We start from the raw sequence: 15,648 nt of genomic DNA, 5'->3' as shown, positions 1-15,648 counted from the left end.
AGGAAGTGCACTTGGTGCACAAGTAGTGAATACACTTATTTGCCGAACTCTGAATTTTCATTTTGTAAGGAAATCTGAGATGTCTGATATTGCAGATAGCAGTTTTCAAGTCCTAATTTTAGCTAGTTCTTTGACAAGTAAGTTCTAGTTCTATTGACTTAAATATGATTATTGCTTAGCAATTATTAGATTGAAATTCTGCAAAGGAATTAGGCAAAAAATAAATAAAACTTTAAGAAAACTATTCACAGGTCACCCACCTGGTTATCTAGTAATTCAGAAGTGTAAGAAAAACAAAAAGCCCCATGCAAATAAAATCCCCAAACAAATAAACAAAAAACCCGGAAAGATAAAAAAAAATTAATGAACATCTTAATATCTGGTTTTATACATCCATGGGCAAAGAAAGAGAGAACTCTTCATCGAAAATCCATCAACAATCTTTTCTGAATAGCTCAAATAATTTCCTAAAGCTTCCTGAGATCAGAGGGAAGTTAGCCCTCAGCCAAATCCCCAAACCATCTGGCCTCTTCTGTTTAATGGAAGGAGTAGAGAACATCCACCATTTTCAAACCAGTCTAGGATTAGAGCTTTTATCCAGGGACTGAACAGACCTTACTGCTCATCCTCAGCCTGCAAGGCTCTCAAATCTAGAGATCCTAATCATCAACAAAGTGCTTAACCAACTAACTTGAGGCCTTACTCGACAGAAAAGTTTTCCATGTCTCCATGTACAGAACTGCATGCTTGTCCATATGCAGCAAAATTGCAAGAGTCGCAGAATTAGAAAGAAAAAATGCAAAAGGAAGGCTTTCTCCTAAGGCACCTCAGTGAAGACATCCCTTTCTGAGGGAAGAATCTGGTTCTGAAAAGATTCACAAAGTTGCTTCTTACCGAGGCAGTGGCGCAGTACTGCCGTTGTCCCCAGCCTCTCTCTGAGTTCTCTAATCCCAGAGTGAGAACAATAAAGTCATCCTTTGTTTTATTGACTGCCAAAAAGAAAAAGCAGGTCAAGTTGCATGTCTTTCACAGACTGAGATAGTAACTTTAGAAAATCTTACAGGTAAAAATTAAAACTACTAATGAGATCTGTAACATGTACAGCAGTGAGAACAAGAAAGAAAACCTGAGAGAGAATGCAGCTATGGCAACCCGTATCCACCCACTCCCCACATGGTGCTACCTTTGTGTTAATATAACAAAACTCAAAATTTTCTCTGAAATTTTCTGTGATGATTTTCTAAAGCAAACAAGAAGAAAAAGAAAAGAAAAAAGAAAGAAAAAATTAATTCTAGCTACGGTAAACCAGGAAAGCATATCTTACAAGGGAAAACTCATCTTAGAAACTGAAATTTAAAAATTAGTATTATGTTTTTACTCCTGTTTCACTTGAACAACTTCATCTAGTGGAACGTATCCCTGCCCATGGCATGGGGATTGGAACCACAAGATCTTTAACAACACAAACCGCTCTATGATTCTATGACTCCATAGCAGTATCAAGATTAGTACTATACCGGATTTTGCTGCACTCGTGTGGTTCACAAAACAACCATTTTCTACTTAGTCTTCCATTAAGTTGTGGAGTTAGTCTTAAGTCTAACATTTTTTCCCCACAGTATTACATCAACAAAAATATCAAAAATTAGAGGTAAAATTGCTTTTAATTAGCCTGTTGCGAGCATCCTAACAAATTACATCAAGATTAAGAAGTCAAAGTATATTGAAGTTAAAATACATAGAGCAACCATAATATTTTGTATAACAAAGGCCAAATACATTTTTCATTTACCCAAGAAACAAAATGGAAAATTAAGTGACATATGCTCTACAACATTCCCTTTTAGGTTGGTGTACTGAGGATGTTCTGCTGAAATATGAAACTACTAATGCTATTTCACTAGCAACTGAACAGCTGATATCTCAGCACCTGATAACTTTTTTTTTTTTGGCAGGGGGGGAGGTGGGGATGGGGGACTTTGATGGATAGAGGGAGAAAAATTATAATACTCACAAACTGTATGACGAAATACTAATTCCCTATGGGGTTATAAGCAAATTCAATAAAATAAATAGCCCTCTATAGTTACAAATTTATATTTACTTTGAAGTGGCTTTTCAAGACATTGGTTACTTATTTAGGCCTTGGTTCTATTCTTCCTGATATGTATTCCTCTTCCTTGTAACGTCTGCTTAAACCATATAAACCATTCCCTGGTCTCCCCATGACTCTAGTTCTGCCTGACTTCCACTCCAGGTCATCCTGCTGATTTTCATTCCTCACTTCAGCCTTTGTATGAGCAGCTATTTCCAGTACATCTGTGATATAATCTTAGGAACAGAGGAACACATCCAGCTTTTATCACAACAAACGGCTATAGCTATCATGTTAAAAGAAATTCTTCACAAGAACAATATTTCTTATAATGCCTTTAAATTTACTCTTATCAGAGTTCTTGGGAATTCTATAAGTTTTCCATGTTAAAATTTTGCAGTGAGCTAGAACAAATAAAGCAATATAATTTTGACTATGCAAAAGACCAGTCTAGATTTCACTTAGATGGATGCATTAGTCAAAATTATAATATTATTTGGAACTTCCAGGTAGAGTTCTGGAATATTATTCATTTATGTATGAAACTTTATTTCGTTCAAATGACAGCACTGAAAAATTATGAAACCAGGTGATATGCAAGGTTCAAATGAAGAGTATGTTTTAGAAATTTGTTTTTGTATATCTCTCTCTCTCAGATCTAGATGGATTCCACATACAATGTATATTTAAAATGCATTAAAGACACCAGTGAGAGTTAGGATTTTTGCAAAAGTTTCCATAAAGCAGTGTAGCTATATTCTGTATGCTAAGGGAATACAGCTCTATCTGTATCAGTATAATGAAGAAGAAATCAACGTATTTGGTAAGTATTTTAGTGTGTGCTGGATGCTGCTGATCAAAACGTTAGTACTGGAGTCTATAAAGACCTCAGCCTCAGCATGGACAGCAAAGATCAGTTACCTGATCTCCCAGTTTTTATTTTATTGAACTCTATGGAGAAGACAAACTGTATCCTGACCCTCTAAGAAAGTTCGCCTTGTGGCTAAAGGCTTTTGAAGGACTGTGGAGCAAGTGTAGACCCATAAAGCAATCTCTTTCTGTAGAACCAGGGTACAGCAGTTGTTCAGAAGATGGCAGCCTTGAGGTTACAGAAGTGGCTGTGGAAGTCACCACAACTCAAATTATGATTTCTTTCTCCCCACAAGGAACCTCCCCAGCACAGAGTTATTTGAGTTAGGAGTCACCCCTCCAGGCAAGCAGCAGGTGAGAGTAGTAATTCTTTTGTAGGAAAACAAAGCAATTATGGCAGTTTAATTACAATCTCTGTGTCTCATCAAAAAACCCGACTTGTTTAAAGCAGTTAAGCCTTATGCTCACAATGCGCAATTATGTCCTTCTTACAATAGGAGTCAAATGTATCTTTTCCCTTTCGAGAGATTAGAATTTTTTTTTTTTTTGTGAATATCCACTGAGAGCAAATTAAGTCAGATTTTTCAGGGGAGGGAACAATGAAAAATAACTTCAATTGCTTCAATGAAAAAATTAGCTAGGATTTTTATAATCTTAAAACAATTTACACCAATAAGCATTAGGCAAACTGACATAGATACAGCCTAGACCTTATTCTTCCATGTGTCTTCCTCCTACTTCCATTTTCATTTCAACTTTTTGCTCTGCATTTTTCAGCTGTTTTGTCTTATATGTTTGAGAAGTCCCTTAGTCTATAAGTAATCCCATTCATAAACTCATCATATTCTACAAAGAAAAGTAAAATAAATAGATATGCTTCCGGTTATACAAATTAAAAGGTAAAGCTTTGATTTGGCTGAAGTGCAGATGAAGTCTTGAGAGCTGCAGAGCTCACACCCAGTGCCCCAGGTTTAGCACTGACTTTTCTTTTAGTGCAAGGATTCCACATGTTGGGACAGGGAATAGAGCCGTCACTGCTCCCACATCATTCTTCTTCTTGGCCTTTTGATTTCACAGAGGAATTTGGAATATCATGCAAAGAAATAAGGGTGTCTCAAGGGGTATTATGTTCTCCTGCTGCATGGAAGACACCAAAAGCTCAATTCTATGAATGCTGAGGCACACGCTCATCTAAGGGTTTTGGCTTACTTGAGAAACAAAAAAAGAAGCTTATTTCTACATCTGTAATTCTAATCTGTAAAATATGAATCACTGGCCCTGGTTTCATCACACCATAGTGCTAATTATGAAAAATACCAATAGCTTGTATTAAGAAATTTTATGTCTCTTGAGGCTGTCACTAGCTATGAAGAAAAACAAAGGAAGTTTTTCAGTCCTTTTCTGAAACGGGTGTTAATAAATAATTATTTTTTTTAAAAGAGCAATTGATTAAAAATCCTGTGGTTTTTCCACCTAGTATTTAATGCTATATGATTCCATTTGGCCAGAGAGCATTTTCCACGTCTGCTGAAAATAATAATCTAAATTAATCTCATTCTCCAGGTGTAATTATCCATTTACTGGTTTTGTCTTGAAAATGTATAAAGTTATACGAACAGAAAATCCTCTGCTGGGACTTTCTCTATATGATATGCAGTATTTCCTAATTATCAAGCAACAAACGCTTGCTAAGCATGTTTTAGTATACTTGGCTACTCTTGTTCAAGCTGAGTAATTAAATTGAGTAATTAAAAAAAGTAGGATGTTGAAGATACAAAGACTATTTCTCATGAGTGGCATACTGAGGTTCCTGTTGGCTTTTATTATGTCTGTTGGCATGATTTTCACAACTGTATGGCTGCATGTTCCAAGTTTCTTAAGTCCACATATTGACACAACACTGGAATTTTAACAGTACCTACAATTTCTACGCAAGTGGGGTTTTAAGTACTTATTCTAACCACTAATAACTACTACGCATAGTTATTAGTGAAATTGTATTGCTCAGCTTTGAGCACTTCCTTTCCTTTTCTGACTCAAAGATTTCTTTTTAAAATTAATTTTCATTGTCTTATTTAACCATTGCATTCAGAATTGTCACGTAAGCTCTGACAACCAGTTCCTATTTCCCCTCTTCACCTAACATGTCTTTGTAATGAGATGCTAATACTCACTTTGGTTTCAAAATAATTATTTTCATCTTTCAGAGAGTTAAAGTTTTAAGAAAGCATCCAGCCATGCAACATTGTCTTTGATAGAGAGTATATACAACTCCAAAATAACTTCCAGGAGTTTGAAGTACTCCACTCATCTTTTCTATGAAAGCACCCTTGTTTAAGACAGGACTGCCTGTAAGAGTTAAGGTGACTCCACTTGTACCTCAGCTAATTTATCATATAGACTTATATGATCGCCTCCATATTTGAAGAGAGTAGGAACCTGTGTCCTCCTTAGACAGCTGTATGGCAAGTTACTGCTCACACAGTTTCCAATGGGGAACTGAGGCACAGAAAGTCTAAGAGGTGGGTCTAAAACTTGTAAGGATTAAAGAAAAAAAAGCCACAATCCAAATTAATTTAACTTCCTTTACGTTGGGACAGATTCTCACTGCCTGAGAGGGAAGTGGGAATGCCCCCACTGGGAACTGGGCAGAAAAAGGTAACTCCATAAAACTCATTTTACTCTTCTTTTGTTTTGATTTCAAGATAAAGCTGCTGAAGGGGTAGAGTTAAGTGGAGTTATATGAACTGCACAGGGAGGTTAGATTTCCTTAGCTTGGTATTTTATCAATTGCCCTGAAATGCATCTTTATTCTTATCCATTGTGTCACCACTGATACAAATAGGTATCATGCTGGCATTCAGCTAAGTAATTCTTTTGTCATCCACAGATGGACAGGAGATTACATGGCTAAGAAACGAAATAAAAGCTAAATCCCTACGCTTGATAAAGCTTTGCTTGTTTTCTCTTTCATTCAGGATTACCGAGTGAACATCTTTCTCCGTCAGAATTGGAATGATCCACGCCTCGCATACAGTGAATATCCAGATGACTCTTTAGACTTAGATCCTTCCATGCTGGATTCAATTTGGAAACCTGATTTGTTCTTTGCTAATGAAAAAGGCGCCAACTTTCATGAAGTTACAACAGATAATAAGTTGTTGCGAATTTTCAAAAATGGAAATGTACTTTATTCTATCAGGTGAGTCTCTAATAGAATTATTTTTTGTCCGATAGAAGCACAAAAGTGTACCTAAGATTTGCTAATGGATTATCTTCAGTTGCTAGTATGCAGAACTGTCACTAAAGTAGTGAGTTTTGAATACAGGACTTTATCATCATTACTGTTCATTGCTAATACTAAAATAGAAAGTTACCTCTCATCATGCATATGTAAAAATCTTTCCCATTTTAAAGTACAGATACTGAGCCTAGAGGAGCTAGGACACTTGCACAGAGCAAAGACTCCTGGAGTATTTTAATCCGAGCTGGCCTATGTATGAGTTTCGTGTGATGTAGCCTCCAATGTCATGACAATCCAAAATTACTTCTTTTTCACCTTTTTGGGTATTGCAGTTCCACCTCAACATGGAAACATGACCTGTCTGAGGAAGCATGTCATCTAAAGAATAGTTCACGTACTGCTGGAGATGGAGAGAAAAGTTGAAAGTAAACTTTTGAAAATGTTTAAGAATCTGTAAGCAGCAATCATAAGTATTGACAAAACCTAGTTATCCTACTTCTTTACTCTTCTCTCCACTTTCCTTTTATTGATACAGACAATAGTAGCCATTTTACCATTATCTTCAAAAACCTAATCTAATGAGAAACACATAAGTATTCTAACGCCCCATTAGACGTGATGTAGATTTGGTATTAATACTTTGAGCTACTTGTGCCAAATGCTATGTCTTTCAAAATAAATACACCTCTTGTTCACTTAGTGTTCTGGTTTGCATGCTTTTATGACATTTCATTACTTGGTTAATTGGACTTCTTGAAGAGACATCAGAATTTGTAAAACAGTTTGTATACTAAAAGAAAAACATTTCTGACCTGTATGGATGTATCAGTGGCAAGAGAGTCTCCTTCTTCCTTCCTTCCAGTGCAAGTAGGCAGCATCTTGTCAAGCTTACACAGGGAGAAACTGTTGGGTTAAAATTCCTACGAGCATTTCATATCCTAAGGGAGATTAGTCTGCCAGTCTGGGAGCATAATCATTCTTCAGTGTCACAACATGTATTCTGTCACTAGAAACAGATGGAAAGCAAGCAAAAGGGATCCCTTCTCCGGACCCAAGTAGATAGTAGAGCTAAACATTATCTCCAGACTGTCTGAATAACCCAGAGAGGCACTGACAGTTGTTCTACTCTAATCTAATAACTCCTCCTTGCCCTACTCCCTCCAGATATGTACAACAGAGAGTATAGACACCACCATTCAACAGAAGTAAGTTTGGATTAAAACTTCAATAGAATTCGTATCAGGTTCATGGTGACATGAAATGGGGGTGGAAAAACAGGCATGAGAAATATTATAATATCAAATTATAAAAGCAGTCATTGACTGTGATCAACACAGGTGACAGATAGCTCCTGTGGTTTTTTACGGAGCCAGAAAATTTATGTTGCCATGATTTAATTAAGAACTGCTACAATTTCTGAAACAAATTTAAAATCATATAGTTGGCATGTAGGTGAGTTGTTATGTGAATTTGAGTCAGTTAAGCTTTTGATGAGGCAACACATGCTAATTGCTAACGAGCTGATAATAAAAGAAAAAAAAAGAAGCTTTCTAAATTTGCTTTTTCTTTTCATTCCCTGATGTCTCCCCCTCCCCTAATTTTATTGGAACAATACAGAAAAGAAAATGAGAAGGTTCCAGTTCCCAATTCAATAAATACTTAATATAAACTACTAAAATATTTACTGAAGCACGAAGTCCAGCTGCCTCTTCTCTGAAATGGCTTGCCGTGCTACTAGCCTACTAGTCAGATTTTGCATTTGGAACCATTTTTAATAGCATGGGAATAGAGCCCAGGTCTCAGTTCCCTCTTTGGACTCCCTGCCTCAGCTCTGCCAATTGCAGGCTAAACAGAAGCTTAGCAAAAAAGAATCAAGTTTTCGAGAGGAAAAAGTAAGGTGGAATGAGTACACAGCCATATTTCCGCCTACTGTCCACTTCCCTTTAGCCCCAATGCCAAAAAGAGGGGAACGGGTTTAAGAGATGAGGGTTAGAGCACAGCCATTGTAGAAAAGCCTTATGTGTAGGAATTAATTTAAAGGCCCCTCAGCATTCTGGAGGACGTTTTATCCACTGAACTGATAAATGAATAAGAGGCAAAATTTTCACACAAAGTATTTCCTAGCAAGAAGGAATGTGTAGTCATGACCCTGAATGATGAATGGATACCTAAACATGGCCAGTGAGGGAAAACATGTGCCTTTACCTCTTACATTCTTCTTTCTCATTCCTCTGAGAAATATCTCTCTAAAGATAAGTTATTGTATTGATGTAAAAATCTAAAAATACCTCTTTTGCCTATAGGTTTTAAAGTATTTCACAGGAAGTATCAAGACTAACATGAAACATAGCTGCAGTTCAAAATTACAGGCTTATTTCAGTCTACCACAATATCATAAAATGTTATCTTAAACCTTTGTGTGGACAACTGAAGCACCTAATTTTAGGAAAACAAGACATAAATTACTTTACCACCATGATTTGCATGTTATGAAATTCCTGTAAATCTGGGTAAATTTTATGTCAAGGATTTGAATTACTGTAACAGTACAATAATTCTGCTCTAGCACAAAAAAGCATGCTGTTGTTGCATCCCTTTCGAGTTCTCATAAAGTTAGGGAACCCTACTAAAAAAATTGTTTTTCTGAAAGTCTATAATGTTTTTCCACATTGTCATACTAGGCTGAGTGAATGAAATGGGTTCAGTTAACATACGTCTCTTTTGAGAGGTCTCTAATGAAAAAATGTATTTTCTTCTAATGACTTCTAGTGTTTTCATGCATTCTTCTTGTGTAGTTCTATGGCATTTTTGTGGTGTATTTTTAATATTTTTTTGTGTTCTTTCAGATTGACTTTAATATTGTCCTGTCCGATGGATCTCAAAAATTTTCCAATGGATGTGCAAACATGTATAATGCAGCTGGAAAGCTGTAAGTTTGCCTAATGCATTATCCCGTAAATACTTTTGTAGGAATTACTGCAGCTATGCAAGAGGTAGAAAGACCACTTGTAGTGGTACAAGAACAGATTTTCAAAAAAGAATCCTCTGTTTTGCCAAAATAATCTGTGAAGCGTGTGATTTTCAAAGGAAGAAATTCTTTCATCGTTCATCCATCTTTCAACCTGTACTGAAAATCAACTGTTGTGTAAATCTAAAGTTACTACTAAACTTAATTACCCAATGCCAGTTTATCTTTATGCAAAATCTATGCATATGGGAATTCACCATCAAGTCTTCCCTGTGTTCACCCATACAGGAGACAGTAATATGGGAGAACACAAAGAAAACATGAGAATAACTTAAGTGATTTATGTGAATATGCTGAAATTGGTAATAATTCAGTGTCCTTAAAAGCTGGAAACAAGGCAATATATACTGAGTCCTTGTTTTTCAGATACCTGCTGTAGTTCTTCAGCATGCCTACATGTTATAGTTACATAGCTGTAGTTTTTACTTAATCATCCTAAAAGGGATTGGGGAAAGGGTGTACTGCAAGGGAGAATTGTAGAAGGTTGCAAAGCACGTATGTGTATACATGTATATGCCCATGTACCTATATAGCATATGTCACATAAAGAGCACTCACCCTCTCAAGTGGGGCGGCACCTTGGAACAACCCTCAGAAAATCTTGGGAAGGGCTGTAGAGGCCTTGCATTATGGGGAGGAAGAAGTCCATACAAGGTATCATCTACTTAGGGATAAAATGGGAGTGTGATCTGACCATCCCCATAACACTGGAAAAATTTCTAGCATTATCACATGACTGCTTTTAAAGGAAGTTGTAGTAACGCAGATAGCCTCGCATTGAAAACATACAGCAAAACACAGAAAGAAAAAAATACTTGATAGTTTTCTAGCACAGACAAGGTCTGAGAGTTTGACCCAACCTGGAAAAACTAGAATTTCAAGGGAAAAAGCGACATTACAACTCCTTGTGTTTAAAATAACGTCTTCGTAAAGCCCTATTTGCATTAAACACAAATAATGCTGATGACAGCAGAGAAAATAAAATGACTTAGACAAGACAGGCTTTGCCGTTATCTTTCAGTTAACAGCAGTACTTCTTGTGTGAAATAGAATTAGTATTTGTTAACTCAACTCATCATCTATTGTACTTATCTCCTGCGATATCTCACTTTGAACATAAAAGAGGGTGGAAAGTGTACAGCAGCTATGCCATTTCAAGGCACACACACAGAAAGAAAAGAAGACAAAACCAACGCTGCTGTCGGATGCTATGGTCTGAGCTAATACAGAACATGTGAGGAGGAGGGCACAGATATGCATTAAATTCTAATTTTCCTTGTGATATGAAGTATTTGGGAAATGCCTTTTCCCCTTAAACTGAGAGAACTTTGGAACAGATTCCTAGCAGAAAAATACTCCTAATGATGCAAAGAACAAAAATCAATTAAAGCATTCTTTGAAAGATTGCAGCAATCTGAAGTTTGTGAAAATTAATGACGGGGTAAAACAGGTAAATAATCTTAATGTCAGATCTAGATTTATAGTTTTAGGATCAATAAGTAAAATTCTTCAGAAAATAATATTCTGCATATAGAACGAACATACTGCATTATTTGAAATATATTATAGGTCAGAAAAGTACATAATTTGATTAAAGTATTTATGGGAGTTTTTATTCTTATACTGGAACAAAGCAATATCCAAGAGAAGGGATAAGTAATTATCTATCAGTCAGTATGACAGTACCATTTGTTGTATAAAAAATGGTGTGCTTTACAAAAATATACAGTGTGGAAGCCAGATCTATCTTTCATTACAGTGGACAGATGGCAATATTATAAAGCAGGCTTTCAATATGAGGGCAATGGCTGAATCTGACAGCAGAAATTTTCTTGACTAAAATTGAGGCATGGTTATTTGCTGCAAATGTCAATGAAATTAGGGCAACATTATACATTTAGTATTAAGCAAAACTCTACAATCAAGCCAGGCAGATAATCCTACCAAAAACCCGTATCACCTTCATAATTAATATGGCTAAATAAAAGGTCAGTATGAGGCAGTTGTATCAGAGTACATACAGATGGCAGGTATATTCACTATATACAGTTATGCTTCAAACATAAAGTAACAGTGTTTGACTGAACAATTAAAAGCCATAATTTACCCCCAAAAAAGTGCTTTTGAAAAGGTACAAAATTGTTGCTTTAACTTCATAAAACTCAGAAATATTTTTCCTCTCTTTTAGCCCTTGTGAGGACAGGTCATACAACAACTGAGCATTCTTGAACAAATGGTTTTGGTTTGCTTTACAGGAACTCACAATCCCCACAAGCTGCACCACAGGGAACCAATACTTATTAGCTGAATAGCACTATAGATGTTCTACTGTATTTTCCAGCAGAAAGTTTTTCACTGAAGTCTTAGTTTTGATCATTCATTTCAGTGGGAGTAAACTCCCTGCTGCACATTCACATAGTAGAGAGAGGCAATATTCACAAAAGAAGAGCTGAACAAAACACAAATGAGTGTTTCAAAATCTTCTATTTACAGAGAAAGATCAAATTTAATTTGATAAGGAAGTTACAAGTAATAAAGCTGTCCCCATATTGCTTTGTCTAATTCTATATTATCTGTAACACCAGACATTGAAAAATAGAGACTATGACAAAGTAGCTGTCCTGAGGCAGAAAATTTTGTAGCATGTGGGAACTCTGGTTATACCTTAATGTCTGATAGCAGAATAACCAGATAGGTTTGCAGGCATAAGACAGCAGTTCCCTTAAACTACTTTGGGACAGGGCCAAAGAAGATATATATACTCCTATACCTTCAAGAGCAGGAATTCACCTGCCCCAACCCAGTTTCTCTATGCAGGAAATACAGGAAGGGAAATACACACCTTGAAGGAGTTACAAAAAATACCTATATGCTGGGCAGGAGAATAATTAGTAAAAAAAAAATATTTTAACAGAGTCTGAACTCTGATCAATTTCAAAAACTTAGAAAAAGGTGAACAGACACATTCAAATTCCAGGGTCTTTGGCAACGAATAAGCATCCATTTCTCTTTAAAATTATAGAAGCAAAAAAGCATTTTCCCAGGCTTTATGTCAAATCTCCTGAGGTAAGAACTAACATAACCCTGCGAGCCATCCAAACTTCCTTGGTTTCTAGACCACAGTGTCATATTCTCCTGTGGCTGTCTGGCTTATATTTTTTGGTGCACAGTGAGACGACTTAAACAGGGAGACTGAAGCACTCACCCTGGTGGTTAATAACCTGGTGGTTAATGCACTGTCTGAGGAAGTGGAAGACATGGGGTTGCAAAACTGAGAACACGTTCCTCTCGTGTCCTGAGTAAATGATATGATAATCAAGCTGTTATAAAAACCAAAGTGGTTGCAGGAGCAAAACAGTAGCAGCCATGCTTCCAGATGTTTCTTTTTAAAGTGATGGTCATTGCTGGTTTCTTCACTGAGTGCTAAGTTGGGTAGGACACTGTACAATTATGAATTTACAAGGACCATTTATCTCACAGTTTAATTGTATCTGATCTTGCAGGCCTTGCTCCTGAGTGTGTCACTAAGCAAATTAGAATCTTTCTAACAAATCACTCATCTTTTTTTTACTCATCTTACCACCTGGTTGCAAAGAAAGGACAGATCATAGCTTTTACCTCTGCTATAAAATAATAACTTTGTTCAGTACCAGATATTTTCATTCAACATTGATACTGTTGTTCCAGTGTAGAAAGCTCTAAGAGGAAAATTCATGCATAGCTTTTCTTCCCAGATGATATTTTTATTTTTAGCCAGCTCATGTAATGTTTTTCCCAAGGTCACTCTAAGCAGCTGGACTTGCCCCTGGTTAAAGTAATTCACTTATATCACGAAGTGTCTGAAAAGCATTTAAGTGAAAATGTCTTCTATTTTTAAAGCATTCATTTTACCAAATGATTTCTCCTCAACTAGAATGAGCTGCTTTTGTGTCTTAGAAAGGAAACAAATGAAAATGCACATATGAAATAATCCTTCTACATTGCTATGCCTTACACCAGGGCAGCCTATAGGCATGTGAGATAATTTTAGTTTTCTTCTGCTTGAATAAGATACAAAGAAATGTGAGCTAGATACATACTTATTCCTGTGGCCTGTCTCCCAGTAAAGAAATGTTTTCTTTCATATGCTAGAGCTTGTTGTCAGAGTCTCTCTTTTTTAAGTTTCACTTTTATTTCATAGCATTACTTTAATAATTTATTTCAATTATAACTTTATGTGGCATTCAATATTCCTGGATTTTCAAAGAATAATGAAGAGACTAACTCAGTTACAAAAGAAGAAATATACTATGAAAAGCAACATTTGTAAGGGAGAAAACACCTGCTCACCTCACAATTTTATTTTGATGCTTATATTCTCTTTTATTAAATGAAACAATGGTTTTTATTTTTTGGTTTGGGGGGGGGGTATTTATTTATTTATGGAGGCTTTTTAGTCTTTCCAAGCAATCATCCTCCTAATTTTTAGAGAAGATTCAAAATGTACTACATCCTGCTGTTGCTAGCATAGTACATTTTCTTTCCCCCAGGTCTCTAAATTGGAGGTTGTGCAAAGAGAAAGATCTGTAAGCAGGCTACAGGGGTACCAGCTACTGCATTACAGAAAATGATGTGCACATTGTTCCTTTCCCACAACAGCACAAAGACACCATAAGAAAGATAGTAGAACTGGAGTGTATTTCTTATCTGCCAGGGAACCTCAGGTGTCTACCTGATTGACAGTGATTATGGACACACTAGGTCAATGTCTGCCTGTGCCGGAGTGTGTGGATACCATACCGCTCCTTTCCATTTCGGTAGCACAAAAGTTGTCAATAACTCGTCCTTGGTTTCTACAGTGAGAACTGAAGTGAGAACTGACACACAAGCCAGAAAGAGCTAGATGTTTGTTATCTTCAGCTCCCAGCCAATGCGGGATGAAAGGGCAGTAAAAACTGTACAACTACTGCTGAACGCACAGAAAATTATATAGAAGTGGCAGCTGAAAATCTGTAGGCAGGTAGTAGATGTAGTAGATGGCTGGGCCTGAGGAATCTCTGAAATTCAGGCTAAGAAAGATAAACCTTTAACTTCCAAAGGAAAGATTCCATCAGAATTAAAGGGTAGTGCAAGGACCAGACTCTGCAAAGCAACTTGGAAGTACATAGAATAAAATGCTTCTTTCTTGGAGCTCCAGCATAAATTCAGCCTTGAAATGCATCACAGCTAATTTCTGAATCTAATATTTTTAGTGTGTAATGTATATTAGAAGAATTTATTCTAACCTAAAGGCAAAACCGGATTTCCCCTGCTGTGTTGCTTGGAATCTAGGGCACAATTCAAACCTCTGCCATGTTCTTTAGAACAGTAATGTGCAAGCAGCCTATCCTGGAGGCACACTGTTGGGATGCCTAACAAAACAGTGAAATAACTCTAATCGACATGACTGTAGTCCTTCCCTTAGCTGGATACCTAAAGAAGTGCCTGGTTTGCTGAATAAAACCAATGTTACTCTTGGACCCGTACCCTACTAAACATTAAAAATACGAGAATGGAATTTAGATAAATCATTAGAATTAAAAGAACTGTAAAATAAATTCTGTAGTCAAAACAAACTCTTGTACAAAAATACTAAATATTCAGCTCAGTTATTTCATGTCTTTCGTGTGTTTGTTTATTGAACATGAGGAAAATAGATTTTAATATGCCTGTAGGTATTGTAAAATAACACGAGGGGAGCATGGCCTTCCTGGAATAAAACAGAATGAGTAGAAAATTTACAAGATATATTGGTATTCAGCTGGATTTTATTCTTCATGGCTTGGAATGGTGCTTTAAGGGTGGTTAAAAGGAAAGAACTCAGCAAATAAAAAAAAACAAACTGTGTCAGAAGAAGTAAAAAAGGGAGTATCTTGGAATTGCCAAGAAAATTGTGCTTCAAAGGTATGGAGTCTCTGAATGTACAGGAGAATTACTTGCTTTGAATAACAAACCTTATTTTTCTGTAATGGTATAGTATTTGAACAACCTGGAGAAGAGATGTTAATACTTTCAAGGCACTTAAATAATTCTTCAAGACAAACTTGCTGGATGTCCACTGTCTTGCCTATGAGAACCTGGGCTTTTAGTGCCTACAGCTGATACTGAATCAGCTAAAATAAAATCTTTATGCACTGAGTGTACATGTATACCACTGATATAAATAGATTGGTTCCAATTGAGTTCTTTAGAGTCATATAGACTGATGTGGGTTGAATGGAACCGTATTTGTTTAAGGCGGGCTTTGTGTTAAAAAACCCCCACAGATACAATCTACTTTTTTCTTTCAGAAACCTCATATTGGTGTTGATAACTTGACAACACTATTTTTGAAAATATTTTCTGGGAAAGATGACCAAGCCCAAGGGACAAAATTGTCTTTTTTCCAGACAC

The 15,648-nt window shown here is 36.3% G+C and overlaps 1 protein-coding gene across 1 annotated transcript in view; it reads left to right on the top strand.

Annotated features, from left to right (window-relative positions):
* Positions 1-5,593: 5,593 nt before the first annotated feature.
* Positions 5,594-15,648, top strand: part of LOC104499212 (glycine receptor subunit alpha-3) — a 36,688-nt gene continuing 26,633 nt past the window's right edge. The window contains exons 1-3 of the mRNA XM_010142686.1: positions 5,594-5,623; positions 5,944-6,167; positions 9,056-9,138. Coding sequence (XP_010140988.1) covers positions 5,594-5,623; positions 5,944-6,167; positions 9,056-9,138 — 337 coding nt within the window. The remainder of the gene's footprint in view (positions 5,624-5,943; positions 6,168-9,055; positions 9,139-15,648) is intronic.

Source organism: Buceros rhinoceros, unplaced genomic scaffold (genome assembly GCF_000710305.1).
Source record: "Buceros rhinoceros silvestris isolate BGI_N320 unplaced genomic scaffold, ASM71030v1 scaffold5319, whole genome shotgun sequence".
In the NCBI taxonomy this organism is placed as follows: domain Eukaryota; kingdom Metazoa; phylum Chordata; class Aves; order Bucerotiformes; family Bucerotidae; genus Buceros; species Buceros rhinoceros.
The sequence above is the reverse complement of the archived record's forward strand: the minus strand, read 5'-3'. Positions and strand labels throughout refer to the sequence as shown.